Raw genomic sequence first — 16,996 nt, 5'->3', positions numbered from 1 at the left:
GAAATGAAAACAATACCCACATTTCCACTTCAGAAGAGAAGCAGCTCAAGTGCAGCACATTTCCTGTAGATTAGCAATTCATGGCACAGCTCCTTTTCACCAGATTATTCTTCAAGCCAGCCAAGATGCTACCACATAGAATTCCACTGCATTCATTAAGTCATTCCAATGAAAACTGAATTACCCACCTTGTCACAACTGGTCCCAGCAACCAAACAGGAAACTTCACCTCCGAGACGTTTTGCTGCAGTGACTGCATTGAGGGTAATGGGTGTAAGAGTCTCATTGTCGTGTTCTGCTATGACCAGTGTGCTCTGAAACCGCTGCAACTGCAATGCCTTCAAAAAGAGAAAGAGAGGGGAGTTGGATACTTCGCATGTAAATAAATACAATGTTCCTAGGAGCATTCAGTACTTTACAGAAAGCTATCAGCTATACAGATCATCAGCTGCTGCTGTCAAACAAAACAGACTAAATCTAGATCATTTCTGTTATGCAGGCGGAATATTTCTATAATCTAATAATTATAACAAATGTACAAACTTGGTTGACTCCAGCACAGCTACAACATACAGCTTTACAACTAAGACCTTCACAGGAAAATACTGAGCAGCCTTAAGAAGAAAGCTGTAATAAGAAGCATTTAAGCTCAGTTGATCAACTGAAACACATACAGAGCAAACAGAATTCAGTGTGAGCACAACACTGAGATATTCCGTGGCTGTAGACTGACATCCACATGAGAATCATCATAGAATCACCAAGGCTGGAAAAGACCTAAAAGATCACCCAGTCCAACCATACACCTATCACTAATAGCTTCCACTAAACCATGTCCCTCAACATAACATCCATTAGACAAGTGAGTCAAGGACCCCAGGAATCAAGAGTTAAGTAGCAGTTACTTGTCTTATTGATTTATTTCCCCAGTCATTTTAACCAAAACCTTTGCACAGAATTTACTCTGTTGTAATCAATTATTGACAAGGACAAAACTGTAGGTAGTAAGTAGCAGGACAGCAATAAGCATCAAAGTCTCCCAGTCTACAAACACCAGCATAGCCTGCTGAACAGCACCAGGTTCAGATGTAGATAATCTGTTTTCCTTCACAACACTCAGTGCTATTAACCAATCTGCTACCACCACAATACAATGGTGCTTAAATAATCCTCACCAACTCACTGTTCAGGCTAACACTAAGGTAGGGGAAACACTGGGAGACAAATACTAACCAAAACTAAAGACTGGACAGCGATACTTCAAACCTATTTCTAAGCCCATTTCCACTCCCAACAAATATGTATACAATGAACATTTAAAGCAGACAATAAAGCTTCAGAAAACCTAAGAGACTGAAATATGGACATGGACTTCAGCCTTGCAAGCTGTATCATCAGCACAACAGACTTCATGCAGAGAAGGCAAACCCAAGGACTTCTCTGAAACTACTCTTAGTATAAGGATATAAACAACAAGGTACATTTCCACAGAATAAGGACCACAATTTGTCATTTTGATTAAAACAAGAAGGAACCTTGTAGAAGTACACTGCATTTCACCTCCTCTGCTTAAGGCTACTTGTTACAATTAAAGATTAAAAGAACACTTGAAGCCAACTGCCAGTAACAAAATATCTCATAGAATCACAGAATGGCCAACAATGCTCATCCGGCTCCAACCCCCTGCTGTGTGCAGGGTCGCCAACCAGCAGCCCAGGCTGCCCAGAGCCACATCCAGCCTGGCCTTGAATCCTGCAGGGATGGGGCATCCACAGCCTCCTTGGGCAACCTGTTCAGTGCGTCACCACCCTCTGGGGGAAAAACATCCTCCTAAGATCCAACCTAAACTTCTCTCAGTTTAAGACCATTCCCCCTTGTCCTATCACTGCCCACCCTTGTAAACAGATGTATATTTACTGCCAATACAGATCAGACAGCATATTTTTGATTATGCATTGTTTGCAATAGAAGTTATAAGATTTGGTCACCATTTGATAAACCTGTGCTTCCGTGGCACATAGCTCACTGCTTCAACAACTTACAGTCATGTCACAGGGTGAGGTGGGCCATGCTCCTGAAAGATTCTCCAAAGAGAAATACACAGTCAAAGCAAACCAAACCAAAAGCAGAGTATGACACAGAAGCAGTGGATAAACGATTCAGACAGGTATGATCCTGAGTGCTGCAAATCTGCAATGAGATGTTACTGTGTCAAGTAACCACCAGTGCTCCTCATAAAGCTTCTCCAACAAGGCTATGGAAAGCACAAGAAGCAACACATACACAACAAAGCTACTGACAACAATGCTTAGAGGAGGAAGAGCATTCAAGTGTTGGGTCACAAAAAACAAGCACCAGAACATCAGGCCTTCTGAAGAAACTAACTAAACATCCTACAGACCTGGGCAACCAAGCGTCCTCTCACAAGCACACCAGTACACCATGAAGAATATGACAGTAACCACATGAGAGCAGGACCAGGAATTCATTTAGACATGGATGGACAATAGACACCCATGCTCCCTCTACATCCACACTTCCTTTCTGTGGGCAACTCCAGACAGTGATTCAGTCTACAATAAAATAAACACCTAAGAAGCAAAAACATCTGGAGTTTTCAGCTCCCTCCCTCCTCCATTTACTGTAGAGCAAACCTGGCCTCTGGCTTCCAGATGTTTGAAAGAGGGTGAGATTAACCCAAATGCGCAGGGTACACCCAGCCAGTACCAAAGGATTCACTGAATCCATCACCTTCTCATGTTACATCAAGGCATCTTTCTGCTCCCCACTTGAGAAACCCAGCAATGATTTCCAAGCAGAATACAAAAACCTTAAATATAGTCAAAGGAATTCCAGACTTCATGCAAATAAGCAGGACTACTCGCTGCTCCTGTCCCAGCCACATACTAGAGATCAGAACACACCTGCTACACGTGCAGACAAAGCCGTGCCTAAGGCCAACAAGCCATACACCCACAGTGCTTGTTTAATTTGCACAGGTGATCATAGAACCACAGAACAGCTGAGCTTAGAAAGGATCTTAAAGGTCACCCAGTCCCACCCCCCAGCTGTGAGCAGTTGCCACCCACTACATCAGGCTGCCCAGGATCCCACCCAACCTGTTCCTGGCACCCAAAGCTCTCTGGACAGCCTGTTCCATTGCCTCATCACCCTCTGAGTAGCAAAGTCTTCCTAACACCTCACTTAGATCTACCCTTTACTTGAAAGTGAAGTCCTTTGTCCCTTGACCATGTAAAAAGTCAGTGCCCCTCTTGCTTGTAAGCTCCCTTCACGTACTGGAAGGCCTCGGTGAGGTCTCCCAAGGGTCTTCTCCAAGCTGAACAACAGCCCAGCTCACTCAGCCTTTCTTCACAAGAGAAGTGCTCCAGCCACCTGAACAACTTTGTGGTGGGCCTCCTCTGGACCCGCTCCAACAGCTCCACATCCCTGTCGTGTTGTGCTGCTGGCCTGGACACAGTACAGAGATGGGACCTCACAAGGGCAGAGCAGAGGAGGACAATCCCCTCCCTCTCCCTGCTGGCCAACCCTCTGTTGATGCAGCCCAGAATACACTGTTGGCCTTCCAGGCTGCAGGAGCACGCTGCTGGATCACATCCAGGGCCCAATTAAGGACTGAGATACTATCAATTCTTCTCCCGGTCTGTACATGTACCTGAGACTGTCCCAACCATGTACGACACCTTGCAGTTGGCCTTGTTGTACCTCATTAGGTTCCACTTTCCAAGCCTTTCCAGGTCCCTCTGGATGGCTTCTCTTCCTTCTGTCCTATCAACTGCACCACTCAGCTCAGTGCCACCAGCAAACTGATGAGGATGCGCTCAATCCCATCACCTACACCACTCATGGAGATGTTGAAGAGCACACATCCCCACACCAATGGGGGGACAGCCCTCATTGCCACCCTCCACCTGGGCATTGAGCCACTGGCAACCCTCTGGCTGGGACCACTCAACCAACTCTTTAACCACCAAACAGTCCAGCCTCCAAATCCATATTCCTCCAACTTAGAAATAAGGATGCGCTGTACTCCCATATAACAACATAATGCCTCATTCAATTAAAAGAGACTCATAGCTGCAAAGCTTAAATGAATACATATATACATATTTGACAAGCTCGATACAATAAAGTTCATACTTGTAGAGCATTTGTAACCATGTGGCAACAGAAGAGGTTTGAGACACAGCTACTGAACTCCAGGAAACACTAAGTGGAAAAACAACACTGAAGACACCTAAGCTGGAAAGGAGGAGCAGTAACTGCAACACAGGACAGCAAAAGAGATCAGGAAAATGCTTCAGGATTTATTTAGGAATTATAATCAAGACATGATTGCCAAGGAATTGAAGAAGCAAAAGAAAGACATAGTAAAGAAGTGTTCCCAGATATACCCCACACAAATTGTTCTTAAAAATCAAAGCTAAGCTGTTTGTAAATACAGACAAAGCTGCTAAAAGTAGACTCATGATAAATGAACTCGCTAAAAAAAGGCAGGCACGTCTCCGAGCCACCAATGACAACTGAAGGACAGATGCAAAGGACTCTCACCAACTACAAATGTAACCCAGCACTTCTCCTGCAAGGTCATCATTTGCTGGAGCATTTCCGGCTAGTAAATCCATTTATCTGAATTATCTCTGGCCAAAACCAAAAACCCTTATGTTCATCACAATATAAGCACTCGCACATACACATGTATGAAATAAAATGCACTGTTTTCAGATTTATCAGGGAGTTGTGAGCTCTGAATGAATCAAGAGAAACCAAAAGACTCAGCAGCAGTGAAAACCACATCACTGTCCCCTAAAATACTGTAGAAATGGCATTCTTAAATGGAGAGCCACAGTGCCCTACACTGCCACTCTATCATTTTTTGGGGGGAGAGCATGGAAGTGAGGGTCACTGATACATTTCTGTCTTTAAGCAGCCAAGACTGAGACTGCTTGTATACCCTTGGGTGGCCTACCTGCATGGGCTGAGTGAGAACTGGGTGCAGATTTAAAAGGTGATGGCCTCAAACTGCTGTGTGATGTCACATGGAGAAGAGGAAAAAAAGACCGAAGGGACTTGTTTATGTGGTAAAAAAGATAAAGAATAATTTTAAGGGAATACATAATCTGTTATTTTATAGAGGTAGGAATGCATGAGCCCAAGACCTCTCAGTCCTTTCATTAAGATACTCAGCTCTGACATCTCCTTACAGCTTACACTTTACAGACCTCACAAACCCCATTTTTATGCAGGCACTCTTAAACCTCATGACATAAAACCTGACCAAGTAGTTCAACAAAAACCAACTTGTTCTCCTGCAGAATGAATTGTCATCATGCAAAGAAACATACAGAATCACAGAATGGCCTGGGTTGCAAAGGCCCACAGTGCTCATCCAGCTCCAATCCCCTGCTGTGTGCAGGGTCACCAACCAGCAGCCCAGGCTGCCCAGAGCCACATCCAGCCTGGCCTTGAATGCCTGCAGGGATGGGGCATCCACAGCCTCCTTGGGCAGCCTGTTCAGTGTGTCACCACCCTCTGGGTGAAAAACTTCCTCCTAAGATCCAACCTAAACCTCCCGTCTCAGTTTAAAACCATCCACCCTTGTCCTATCACTGCCCACCCTTGTAATCAGCCATTCTCCTCCTGTTTCAATGCTCCCTTTAAGTCCTGGAAAGCCACAGTGAGGTCTCCCCAGAGCCTTCTCCAAGCTAAACAAGCCCAGTATAATCATACACCTTCAGGTGCACACAGCTGACAAACAAGGAGCTGAGCTCACACTTTCACGGCCCCGTGCACCCCGGGGTTGGTGCAGCACAGCTCCCGTATGTGCTCTTCACAACGACCTTTGCTCCAGAAGGCCGAACTCCAGCACCGTGATTGCAACAGCTGTGCCTTTGCGGGGGGTCACCACACCGCACCGGTTCTGGTGCTCTTTGCTCTTGGTCGTAGCTACTCTCAGTACTTTAAACCGAGTAATGCACTTATTGTTGCTATTTCAGCGCTCTGCTGATCGGCACTATCCGTACAAGCCCTGCAGGCCGCAGAGCAAAGGCCGTGTGATGGTCAGCCCGGCTCGGAGCGCAGCTGGCACAGCCGCAGCGGAGCAGCAGCCCCGCTCACCTTGAGCTCCCCTCCCCTCACGCCGTGCACCCCGAGCACCGAGCGGGCCCAGTGCAGCCCTACGGACGGCAACGGAGAGGGGCGGTCTTGAGATTAACCGCTGGTACAGCTCACGGGGCTCACAACTGGGCTCCAAGCTCCCCCCCAACGGACTCTACACTCAGCGGCCGGTAGGGCCGTACCATGCACACCGCCGACCCCTGCCCTCCCGCCCGCCCTCCGTCCCTCACTCACCGCCCTCCTGACTCCCCGCGCCGCCGCCGCCCGCAACATGGCTGCTCCGCCGCCCCGCTCCGCTCCGCGCCGCTCTCGCGAGACCCGCCGCGCCGCACCGCTTCCTCATTGGCCGCTCATTGGAGCCAATGAGCGGCGGCGGAGAGCGCCCCCCCCGGCGGCGGGAGGGTTGAAGCGGGAGCTCACCACAGAGCGGGGATCCAGCGGGTCCAACAAGGGGGATGTGGATCCCCATCACTGCAGGCATTAAGGCCAGGATGGATGTGGCTGTGGGCAGCCTGGGCTGCTGGGTGGTGACCCTGCACACAGCACGGCTTTAAACTGAATGATCAGTGTGGTCCTTTTCAACCCAGGCCGTTCTCTATGATCTCTGAGCTCATGTTTATTGGTTAGGTGCTATGGGGGTTTTCTAGTGCTTCACCCCACAACAAGCAGCTCCCCCATCCAAACTGACCTACTTGCATCAAAGCCCAGAATGAACTGATTCCCCCACATGGGGTCTGGTTTAGCAGCATCTTTGTATGGGCAGAGCACCACAGACACCCCCCAGCTCAGGTTTCCGGAGGCACGTTGTGCTCCTGGTTGTATTTTCTGTCTATAATTCTAATTTAAAGCCCCCAGCATCGCTTCAGATGTGTGTAATCTTTATTGGAACTGGCTTGATGCGGATTACTCCCCGCAGCACAAAGGAAGTCCTTATCACGTATGGCCACTGTTGGAGGAGCTTATAACTGTAATCAGGTGGGGATTATATCAGCGCAATCCATATTAGCTGAACGGTGGCAAAAAAAACCTTTTATCAAACAAATTTGACCTTCCCACCTCCAGCAGGACAGCAATAAAGGTAGTAAAACCACAGCAGGCAGGTGTTGCCAGCACCACAGTTATCATCCTGCCACCGGGCAGAGGAGAGGACTCTGTTTTGAAGGAAAAATGAGACAGTAATTAGTGGCAGCAGATCCATTAATAAATGCATTGTTATCCAGGATTATTTCCTTAGGATCTGCTGACCCAATTTCCGTATCTGAAAGGGAATTACATTTTTTCACACTCCCGGAGTGGGAGGCAAATCAATAGTGCACTTGTTTTAACTTAGAACAACAGGGTTGTAAAGGTGTAGGTAGGTGTCCCTGCCCTGGGGCCTCTGACAAAAGGAACACGAAACAAGAGCCATCACAAACGTGTGACCACATCCTCCAACAGAATCGGATTTTGGTTCCCTTCAAATACATAATTCCTAATTAAAACATATGGAATCCAGCTAATACAGCCTCCCAGCTATGGGATTTAGGGAAGGGCAGGCATTCTTATTTATTTATTTCTTTTATTACTGCTATGCTGGTCCCCTCTGGCAGGGGTCATCCTCAGCTTACTCCTCCCATCACCACCAGGCAGAACGGACTCAGATAAATTAGAGGAGCTTCATTTGGGAGGCTTCTCCACCGCACAAAAGGATTCGCCTCCTAATCTGTCAAAATCCAATAAGGTTAAAGCAACTGCAACCTGCTTAGGGCTCCGTGTGCAGGATCTGCAGCCCGGGGCCAGGCAGGTGCCTGTGGGGAGCGACAGGGTAACAACCTGTGCTGGGAGGGCCACGGGAAAGCTCTGCTGCTGAAATACTCTATGCCTGAGTGCTGCAAAGCACACAGCCAAAGCAGTGCAGCAGCCTAGGATATAACCAGCCCTCCTGTGCTCAGTCCTTCTCCATGGATATGGGACCATTGGCATGGGATGGAACACACCTCCCCAAGGCCCTGCCCCCATCCACCTGCCACAGACACAGGCTGACAATGTTGGATTTCTTTGCAGTAAAACCCCAGCACAGGTGTGCTTAGTGCTCTGCCCAGATCAGCTTACAGCCACCCACCCACATCTGCCACCAGCACCTTGTTTCTCACAAGGCCCCTCCATAAACCCTCAGGTGAGCACAGCACCACCAGCACCACCTCCAACACAGGGTGCAGAGGGGAGCACTCCCTCAGAAACACCCCAGCATCCATCCAGCCATCCCTCCCTGCTAAGCCTGCAAAGCCACTGCTGGCAGGTGTTTCCCCTTTTCTACCATCCCATGCTAACCATTTCCAGGTGCTGACCAGGTAATAAGGGTGCAGTGATAAAGCTGCAAGCTGTCAGTGTTCCCAAAGTGTGAGTTGCTGTCTGAGCAACAGAGAGTCCTCCTAGCCAAGGACAGGTAAGGAGGGATGTATACAGGCACCTCCAGCACATAGGGCAGCTCCCACTGCACCATCCTGCATAGATGGATGGAGGGAGGGAGGGGAACAATGCTCTCCCTCCTGCACAGTGCCCTGTGGTGCCCTGCATCCCCCCTCCGGTGTGTGCCTCAGCTCCTTGCTAATGGGAGATGTGTGTAGAATGCACCACTGGGTTGTACGGCATTATTTTTTAAGCAGGAGCTGCTTTCTGTGCCCATCGAGCTGCTGGGGAGGAACCTGGATGCGGCGCTGGCAGCAGCGCAGCATTCCTGCAGCAGCACGGACACCTGGGGGAATGGCAGCATAGAAAAGGGAAAGCTGCTCTTCCTTTCTTCTCCTTCAGTTCCCACTCACTAAACAACACCCTGGTGCTATGGGCAGCAGCCTCAATAAAGCTGTTCTCAGAGCTTTGAGACCTGTTTGGTTGTGGGTACCTCCATGAGCTGCACATCCCACCCGGTGCCAACGCTCCTCCCAGCCCCACCTCTCAAACCCCACATCACATCACTGCCTTTCGCCCAGCAGAAAATGGCACAAGATCCCACAAATGTGAACTCAATTTGCACTTCAGTGAAAGTAGGGAGGCAGCAGGACGGCCTCGCAGGGAGCGGGGCAGCCTCTCCCATGCTGGCAGGCTGCATCAAGGCCAGATGAATCTCTTGAGGTCACTCCAAAACCAACGGGCTCAGTGTCAGAGGAGAAAAAACAACAGCAGGCCAAGTGCAGGGCCTGGTGCAAAGGGAGCCGGACGAGGTGGTGGGATGAGCCCATGAGCTTTCTGCATCCCTCTTACCCAGAGGGGACGGGGTGGCGAGGACTCCCTTTGCCATTCTACCACGGCTGATTCTTAATCAATAGCAGGGCTGGCAGCAGCTCTTGTGCAATCCCACTTTCTGCAGAGCCGGGCCCTCTTCCCCTGCAATGCTCCCAACCCCTGCTGGTCTCAGAAGAATTGAGCCCAAAGCTCCACATAGCAATTCAAATGCATCACCAGACATTGGGCCACCGGGTTAACCGCTGTTTAATTTCGTCACATTTGTTTGTGAGTTATGTACGTGCCTTTCTTTTGTCAACATCTCCTTTTAAAAAGGATATTGATTTTGTTTTCAAAGGCCCTCGAAAATAAAATGAATGGCTACATTCTAAGGAAGAGTCATTTTCTCAACAGCTGTAAATAATTTATTGTTCGCAACCCACCCAGATCAAAAGATACTTCATCAACTGATGTGGCAAAATCTGGTGCAAGCTGCATTTCTATTATCTCAGATCCAATTAACCATTTGGAGCAGACTAAAACATAACTAGATCAATCCAGAATCAGATTAATAACCAATCCATAATCACATTAATCACAATCTGTCCATAATTAGCCATCAGATAATCCCACCGGACAGGAGGTGACACGCACTATCCCATTATCTCATTAATTATCTATTTTCAGTATCAGACATTGTCCCCAAACCCGAGGAAATGTTTTGAAAGGAAGAACACGCGGGGAATGTTTCGGCACGTCCTCCCCACCCAACACCCATAGAGTTCAGTGCTGGGGTTTGACCACCTTTGCTTCTGCAGATCCTGGCAGAGCCGAGGCTGGGGCTGAGGGACGTCGTGTTGTTCAATAAAATATGATGATTATCTGAGGGAGGCGGATAAATAAAACATTGGGTTCGTGCGGACAAGTTTCCAAAAGAAAAGCAAACCCTTCTTCAAAGGTTTGAATGGTAACACGATAACAATAGCCCTGCAATGCTAAATCTTATTGCAGATGGTTCCTGTCCTTTTTTGTAATGTAAGTGAAATTGCGTTCCATCTGTTTTAATTTTATAATGGACTTAATCCACGGCTGGCTCGGAAAGAACCGGCATTCACTGCCATTGCAATGTGCCGCAAACAAAACACAATTGTCACCGTTTCCCCTTTCTAGAGGCAACTCGTGGTTGTGTGCGGGAGCACAGCCCGGACAGCCGCCCCGCAGAGGGCACATGTGATGCCAACCCCCCGCACCACGGCCGGCCCCAGCTGCCCCCGGAGCTGCACAGGGCACCGGGCAGCGTCACCACTCACAGCTCCCCAGCAATGGCAGCCAATCTAAAGGCGGTTTTCCAGGCAATCAGCCCCGTTTGGGGCAGTGAAGTGCCGGTTTAGTGCCTCTAGGCGTTACCTGGCGTCACTTCAAACTTGTCGCACACCTCTGCGGGAGGTTCGGGGCTTTCGGTGTTTTGGTGTTTCCACGGCAATTGAATTCTTGGGGCTTTCCAGCGTGCTGCCCCCACCTGCCCAAATCCCATCTGCCTGACCACGCGTGCAGCCCCTCCTGGGCTCTGCATGGTGCACGCTGGCACAGGTGAGCCTGCGGTACAGGTGAGCCTGCGGTACAGGTGAGCCCGCAATACAGGTGAGCCTGCGGTACAGGTGAGCCTGCAACACAGGTGAGCCTGCAGTACAGGTGAGCCTGCGGTACAGGTGAGCCTGCGGTACAGGTGAGCCTGCAGCGCTGCCGGGCTGGCCCTGCTGTAACCCTTCCTGCCCTCCGGACGGAGGGAGGTTTGGGTGAACACGGAGAACCTCGCCATCGAGTGGGAAAAGGAGCGATGCTACACGCTACGTGCCCGCCGAGCCGCCGGATCCTCAGGCGCGCCTCGTTCTCCTATCACCCTGACGTTCCATTTCTGCTTATAACACTCAGGCTCCCGACACCTGCCCCTCGGGTAACGCCGCGGTGTAAAGCCGGCATCCCGCTGCCAGAGCCCCCCGCACCGCCCGGCTCAGCTCAGCGCTCCGCTGACCGGCAGCGCTCAGCGGCGGAGCCCACGGTGCCGCTGCCGTGCGGGCGGGGGACGCGCGGGCACCGGCGGCAGAGCGCTCCGGGAGGAGGGCAGGGATGGATGGATGGATGGATGGATGGATGGATGGATGGATGGATGGATGGATGGATGGATGGATGGATGGAGGGTCAGCACAAACACCGCTGTAATTCCCTCCGCAGCTCCCGCACAAACGCACGCGGGTGTTTCCAGCATCTCAAAGCCGCAGCCACCGCATCCTTCCGCACCCGCGCAGGTTGGACCCGTCACACGTCCCGCAACGCACGGAGCACCGGGGAGGCGGCCGCACGGCGGGGCGGGGGGCGCGGAGCCCCAGGGAGGCAGCGATTCTGCTTTGCCGAGTCTCTGATGGAGCCGCCGAGCCGTCAAGTCTGAGGGAATTTAAAACCGAGCGAGAGGCCGCTGGAGTGAGTGCAATGCGGAGTGCTCCGCTAATGCACAGGAAACCCGTGGAGACTGGGGGAGGGGGATGAGGAGAACGGAGGAAGGAAAGAAACACGGCAGGTTTCTCTGCGGGATCAGGTGCACGGAGCCGCCGCAACGCGCGGCCGTTCCCGCAGATCCCGCAGATCCCGCAGATCCCGGCCGGCCGCTGTCGGGAACGGCCGCCCCGACGGGTCCGACGGCCCCGAACGCCCCGAACGCGAACGTCGGGATGGCGGCCGGTGTCCGGCTGCAGGCGGCATCGCCCCGCGGGCAACGAAAACGGGGACGGGAAGCGGGCGGCGAAAGGGAGCGAGAGAGGAGAAGATTCACGGCCACGGGAAGGTCGGGGAGCGCTGCGGGCGGGGGGCGACGGGGCACGAGGGAAACGCGACGCCACCGCCCGAACCCCGCGGCCGCCGCTCCGTGCCGGGATGGCGGGGCCGGAACCCGACGGGGCTGCGGGGAAACCGGGGGGACCCGGTGGGACCGGGGGGATCCGCGCCGCTCCGCGCCCCGCCGCGCGCCCATTGTTCGGCGCGGCCAATCCGCTCCCGCCCGCCCCGCGGCCGCCAATCGCCTCCGGGGGCCGCGCGGTGAGCTCAGCGCCGCCCCCCCATCCCCGGTGCGCGCTGACATCACGGCGCTGCCCGGCGGGGCGGGCCCGGGGGGGCGGGCGCGGCCCCCGCCCCGCGCGGCGCGGGTAGTGGTGGAGCGGCGGCGCCGCGTCCCGCATCGCGCAGCGCCAACGGTGCGCAGGGGCCGCCCGCATGGTGGACATCATCCTGCCGCGGCCGCTCCCGGGCGCCATGGGGGAGCCCGCCAAGAGTAAGTGCCGGGGACGGGCGGGACGCGGGGCGATGCGGTGCCGTCGGGCGGGAGCAGCGCTGACAGCGCCGGGACGGGCCCCGCGGGCTGCGGGCTCGGCGCGGGGTAACGGCTTTGCGGCATCTCCCCGCCGCCCCTACGGCCGCATCGCCGCCGCGGCTCCCGGCTCTGCCCGCTCCGTCCTTCCCTCCCTCCCTCATCGCTCGTTCGTTCCCTCCTTCTCTTTCCGCGTTTCGCTTTTCGTTTTTTCTTTCTCTTTCCGTTTTCCGTTCTTTCTTTCTCTTTCTGTTCTTCCGTTTTGGTTTGGGGCTCTTTCTCTCTCTCTCTCTGCCCGATGTCTCTTTCCGATTTCGTTTGTCCGCTTTCCTGCCTTCATTCTCTCTTTCCGTTTTTCCCCCTTTGCTCCATTCTCTCCCCGTCGTTCCGCCGTCCTTTCCCGTTCCTTCTTTCTTTCCTCCCTCTCGTTCCGTGTCGGTCTTTCTTCGTTTCTGCTCTGATTTCCACGTCTGAGATGCCGATTTTCTGTCTCTTTCTGGGTTGATTTCCACTCATTTCCCCCCATCAACTTTCCCCTCGGATTCCCCTCCGCTCCTTCCTCTCCCGTCGTGGCTCTTTTCTTTCTTCCTTTCTCCGTCCCTGTCCGTATTTCTCTCTCTCTTTCAATTTTGCTTGAAAAACAAAAACCCAACAAAAAAACCCCAACCGAACCCCCCAACCCCCCAAGCACACCCCGAACGAAGCTCCCCGCAGCCCGCAGCCTCCTCCTGCCGCCCGCTGACGCGGCGGGTCCCGCAGGGCGGCCGGGGCTGGCGCTGTGCGCGGGCTGCGGGGGCCGCATCCAGGACCCGTTTCTGCTGCGGGTGTCTCCGGACCTGGAGTGGCACGTCGCCTGCCTCAAGTGCGCCGAGTGCGGGCAGCCGCTGGACGAGACCTGCACGTGTTTCCTCCGCGACGGCAAGGCCTACTGCAAGCGGGACTACGGCAGGTGACCCGCTCGTTCTAAATCGAAACGAACCGAACCCGACCCGAGCTCGGAGCCCTTCGCGGCCCCGCGCTCCCCGTTGGCTGACGGCGCCGCCCCGCAGGCTCTTCGGCATCAAGTGCGCGCAGTGCCGGGCGGCCTTCAGCAGCAGCGACCTGGTGATGCGCGCCCGCGCCAAGGTGTACCACATCGAGTGTTTCCGCTGCGTGGCCTGCAGCCGTCAGCTCATCCCCGGGGACCAGTTCTGCCTGCGAGAGCGCGACCTGCTCTGCCGCGCCGACCACGGGCCGCCCCCCGACGGCGCCGCCGCCCGCGGGCCCCGCAGCCCCGCGCCGCCGCCCGCGCACCTCGCAGGTACCGGCGCACACCCAGCGCCCGGCGCTGCCGCTCCTCGGGGCTGAAGGGCCGCGGGAGGCAGCGGCGCTGACGGCGAGCGCCTTCCTTCCTTCCTTCCTTCCCTCCCTCCTTCCCTCTCTCCGCCGCGCAGAGCCGGTTCCCGGACGGCCGCCCGGCCCGCGGCCGCAGTCGCACAAAGCGGCCGAGAAAACCACCCGAGTGCGGACGGTGCTGAACGAGAAGCAGCTGCACACGCTGCGGACCTGCTACGCCGCCAACCCGAGACCCGACGCCCTGATGAAGGAGCAGCTGGTGGAGATGACGGGGCTCAGCCCGCGCGTCATCCGCGTCTGGTTCCAGAACAAGCGCTGCAAGGACAAGAAGAAATCCATCCTCATGAAGCAGCTCCAGCAGCAGCAGCACAGCGACAAGACGGTGAGCGGCCGGCCGGGGGGTCGGGAGGGGACCGGGGTTGTGGGGTCGGGGCGCCGCGCTGAAGCGCCGCGTGCCCGCAGAGCCTGCAGGGCCTCACCGGGACGCCGCTGGTGGCCGGCAGCCCCGTCCGACACGAGAGCGCCGTGCAGGGCAGCGCGGTGGAGGTGCAGACCTACCAGCCGCCCTGGAAGGCGCTCAGCGACTTCGCGCTGCAGAGCGACCTGGAGCCGCCCGCCGCCTTCCAGCAGCTGGTGAGCACCGGGAGCAGCGGGGGTCGGGGGGTCGGGACGGGGACGGGACGGGCGGACCGACACGGGGCTCATCAACGCTGCTCCCCCAGGTTTCGTTCTCCGAGTCCGGCTCTTTGGGCACGTCCTCCGGCAGCGACGTGACCTCGCTGTCCTCCCAGCTCCCCGACACCCCCAACAGCATGGTGCCCAGCCCGGCCGAGACGTGAGGCCGCCCGGCCCCCGCCGCCGCGGGATCTCCGCATGCCGCGCTCCCTGCATGAGACACCCGGCCCCGCGCCGCGCCCAGCGCGCCGGACGAGCGCCTTTGTCTTTTAATTATTCCTATTTAAAACTAAACCGAACGTACCTTGCCGACGGCCCGAAAGCGCCGGGATTCTCGCTGCCTTCACCGGACCGGAGAGAGAGAAAGAGAGAGTCCCCGCCCCGCTTATTTCGTTGCGCGGAGGTTCGGCGCTGCGGATTTCGATGTTCCTTGCCCGCTGAAGGCGCATTGCCCGGCGCCGCGACGGATCTTCTTCCTCGCCTGGAACAGAAACGAAAACTCGAATCGAACCCAACGGGGGTCGGAGCCCGCGGCCGTCGGGGCCGCCTCACGCCGGTGCGTCCCGCTGCACCGGGGAGCGGAGACGGGGCGGTGCGACGGGACAGCGCTGCCGGCGGTAACGGCGGCCGGAGGACGGATTGTTTGAGCCTTTAAACGAACAAAAGTAAGTTATTGCTATTTATTGTCAGAGTCAGCGGTCGGATGGTGGGATGGAGGATTTGGGACTTAATAAAAACGAACGAACGAACCAAAAAAAAAAAAAAGGAAAACGAAAAGGAAAGAAAACGTTACAGCGGGTCGGGGCGCCGGGCGGGGCGGGCTCATCCCGCAGCGCGGCTCTGCGGCACCGCCACCCGCCCCGTTAATCCGCTCCCACCGCCCCCGTTTATTTATAGCCGGGAGGCGGAGCGCTCCTTTCCCTTTCGGGCCGCTCCCGTGGCCGTCCCGCACCTGCCGCCATGCGGGGCTTTGCCGCGGCCGTTCCGCGCTCCCCGTCCGGCACAACGCGGACGGCGGCTCCTCGCCTTCCTCCTCCCTCGCTCCCTCCGCTCTTTGCCCCGCCGGCACAACGCGGACACGACCCTCCGCGTCCCCGGAGCCGCCGCGGTGCGGGGGGAGATGATGCGGGGCGGTGCGATGCGATGCGGTGGCTCCGGCCGTGCGGGAACAGCCGCGGGTCGGGCGCTGCGGGGCCGTAGGCTCATGGGGCGGCCCGGGCGGTGAGGGGAAGCGAGGAGCCTCGAGGAGCCTCGAGGAGCCGCGGTGGAGCCGCCGCCGTCCCGGTGCGGGTTGGAGGGATGGATCCCCGTTTAACCGCGGGGGCTCGGAGTTTCCTGCGGGGCGTTTCGGGTGCCCGCAGCACAGAGGGAGAAGCCGGGCGCTTTGAGCGCCGTCAGCCCCCGTTGTGCCGGCCGGGCGGATGGCGACCGCCGCCGCCTCGTGTGCGGGTCGGGCCGCTGAGGGAACCGAGCGGGCACCAGGGCGGGTCGCACCGGGCAGCGCGGACGAGAGTAAACGGCGGCCATTGACTGACAGCCTTTAACTGCGGCTCGGGGAGACTTCGCCCCGCTCAGAGCACAGCGCGAGGCTGAGAGGAGCGGTATTAAAGTCTTATCCAAACGTTGGCGATGTGCGTGCTTTACAAAGTCCGCCTTACGCCGGGACTTGTCGCCACTCAGCTACAGCAGCAGGTTCCCCACAGCCCGTTGTGACACAGCGCTCAGCCTGCAGCCCCCTTCCCCCTTCGCTCACAGCAATTGAGAGCCCAGCACACCGCAGCCAGAATAAGTTACTTTATTACACATGTACAGAAGGCATTTCTGCTCCCAGTCTCCCCTCGGCAGCTCCAACGCCAGACACCACAGGGCAGGAAGGACCCGGGATGTTGGGACACACGACTGAAATGAACTCCCATTTATCAAAATTACAAAACAACTTGAAAGTATCTACAGAACTGGGGGATATAAATAGTGCAAATTACACCCATCTATACAGTGTCAGAGCAGCCGCGTCGGCGCGGCCCTCAGCGCCGCAGGAAGAACTGCCGGGCCTCCTCCCAGCAGTGGCGGGGGAAGCGGTTGCACAGCTCCAGGTAATCCTGAGCGCCCACACGCTTCTCTGTGGAGACAGAAGGTACAATTACCCACTTGTTCCATCCTCAGAAAGGTGGCAATAAAACAACAAACATCAACAGGCGGCCCAGCTCCGCCACGTCACGTCCTCAGCCCTCCCCGGCCCTCACACCACCACAGCGCCCAGTGCCTCCTGCTCAGCAGCTGCTCCTCAGCCCC

General features: G+C 55.5%; 3 protein-coding genes across 5 annotated transcripts in view; 1 reads left to right on the top strand and 2 right to left on the bottom strand.

The window, feature by feature from the left end:
* Window positions 1-6,422, bottom strand: part of ETFA (electron transfer flavoprotein subunit alpha) — a 28,224-nt gene extending 21,802 nt beyond the window's left edge. Inside the window, exons 1-2 of the mRNA XM_015872469.1 lie at window positions 6,370-6,422; window positions 189-338 (exon numbers count right to left, since the gene is read on the bottom strand). Of these exons, the coding sequence (XP_015727955.1) occupies window positions 189-338; window positions 6,370-6,408 (189 nt within the window). The 5' untranslated portion in view covers window positions 6,409-6,422. The remainder of the gene's footprint in view (window positions 1-188; window positions 339-6,369) is intronic.
* A 6,099-nt stretch (window positions 6,423-12,521) lies between these two features.
* ISL2 (ISL LIM homeobox 2) lies at window positions 12,522-15,469 on the top strand. The gene is made up of 6 exons (XM_015872645.2): window positions 12,522-12,658; window positions 13,454-13,643; window positions 13,744-13,994; window positions 14,128-14,411; window positions 14,492-14,662; window positions 14,752-15,469. Exons 1-6 carry the CDS (start codon window positions 12,601-12,603, stop codon window positions 14,866-14,868), a joined length of 1,071 nt encoding a protein of 356 aa, XP_015728131.1. The 5' UTR covers window positions 12,522-12,600; the 3' UTR covers window positions 14,869-15,469.
* Window positions 15,470-16,483: 1,014 nt separating this feature from the next.
* The window catches only part of SCAPER (S-phase cyclin A associated protein in the ER), a 131,761-nt gene continuing 131,248 nt past the window's right edge, over window positions 16,484-16,996 (bottom strand). For all 3 annotated transcript variants that reach the window (XM_032446773.1, XM_032446774.1, XM_032446775.1), the window contains exon 32: window positions 16,484-16,823. In XM_032446773.1, coding sequence (XP_032302664.1) covers window positions 16,729-16,823 — 95 coding nt within the window. In that variant the 3' untranslated portion in view covers window positions 16,484-16,728. The remainder of the gene's footprint in view (window positions 16,824-16,996) is intronic.

The sequence above is a fragment of the Coturnix japonica genome, chromosome 10 (assembly GCF_001577835.2).
Source record: "Coturnix japonica isolate 7356 chromosome 10, Coturnix japonica 2.1, whole genome shotgun sequence".
Classification (NCBI taxonomy): domain Eukaryota; kingdom Metazoa; phylum Chordata; class Aves; order Galliformes; family Phasianidae; genus Coturnix; species Coturnix japonica.
This window is presented reverse-complemented; position numbering and strand designations above follow the sequence as displayed.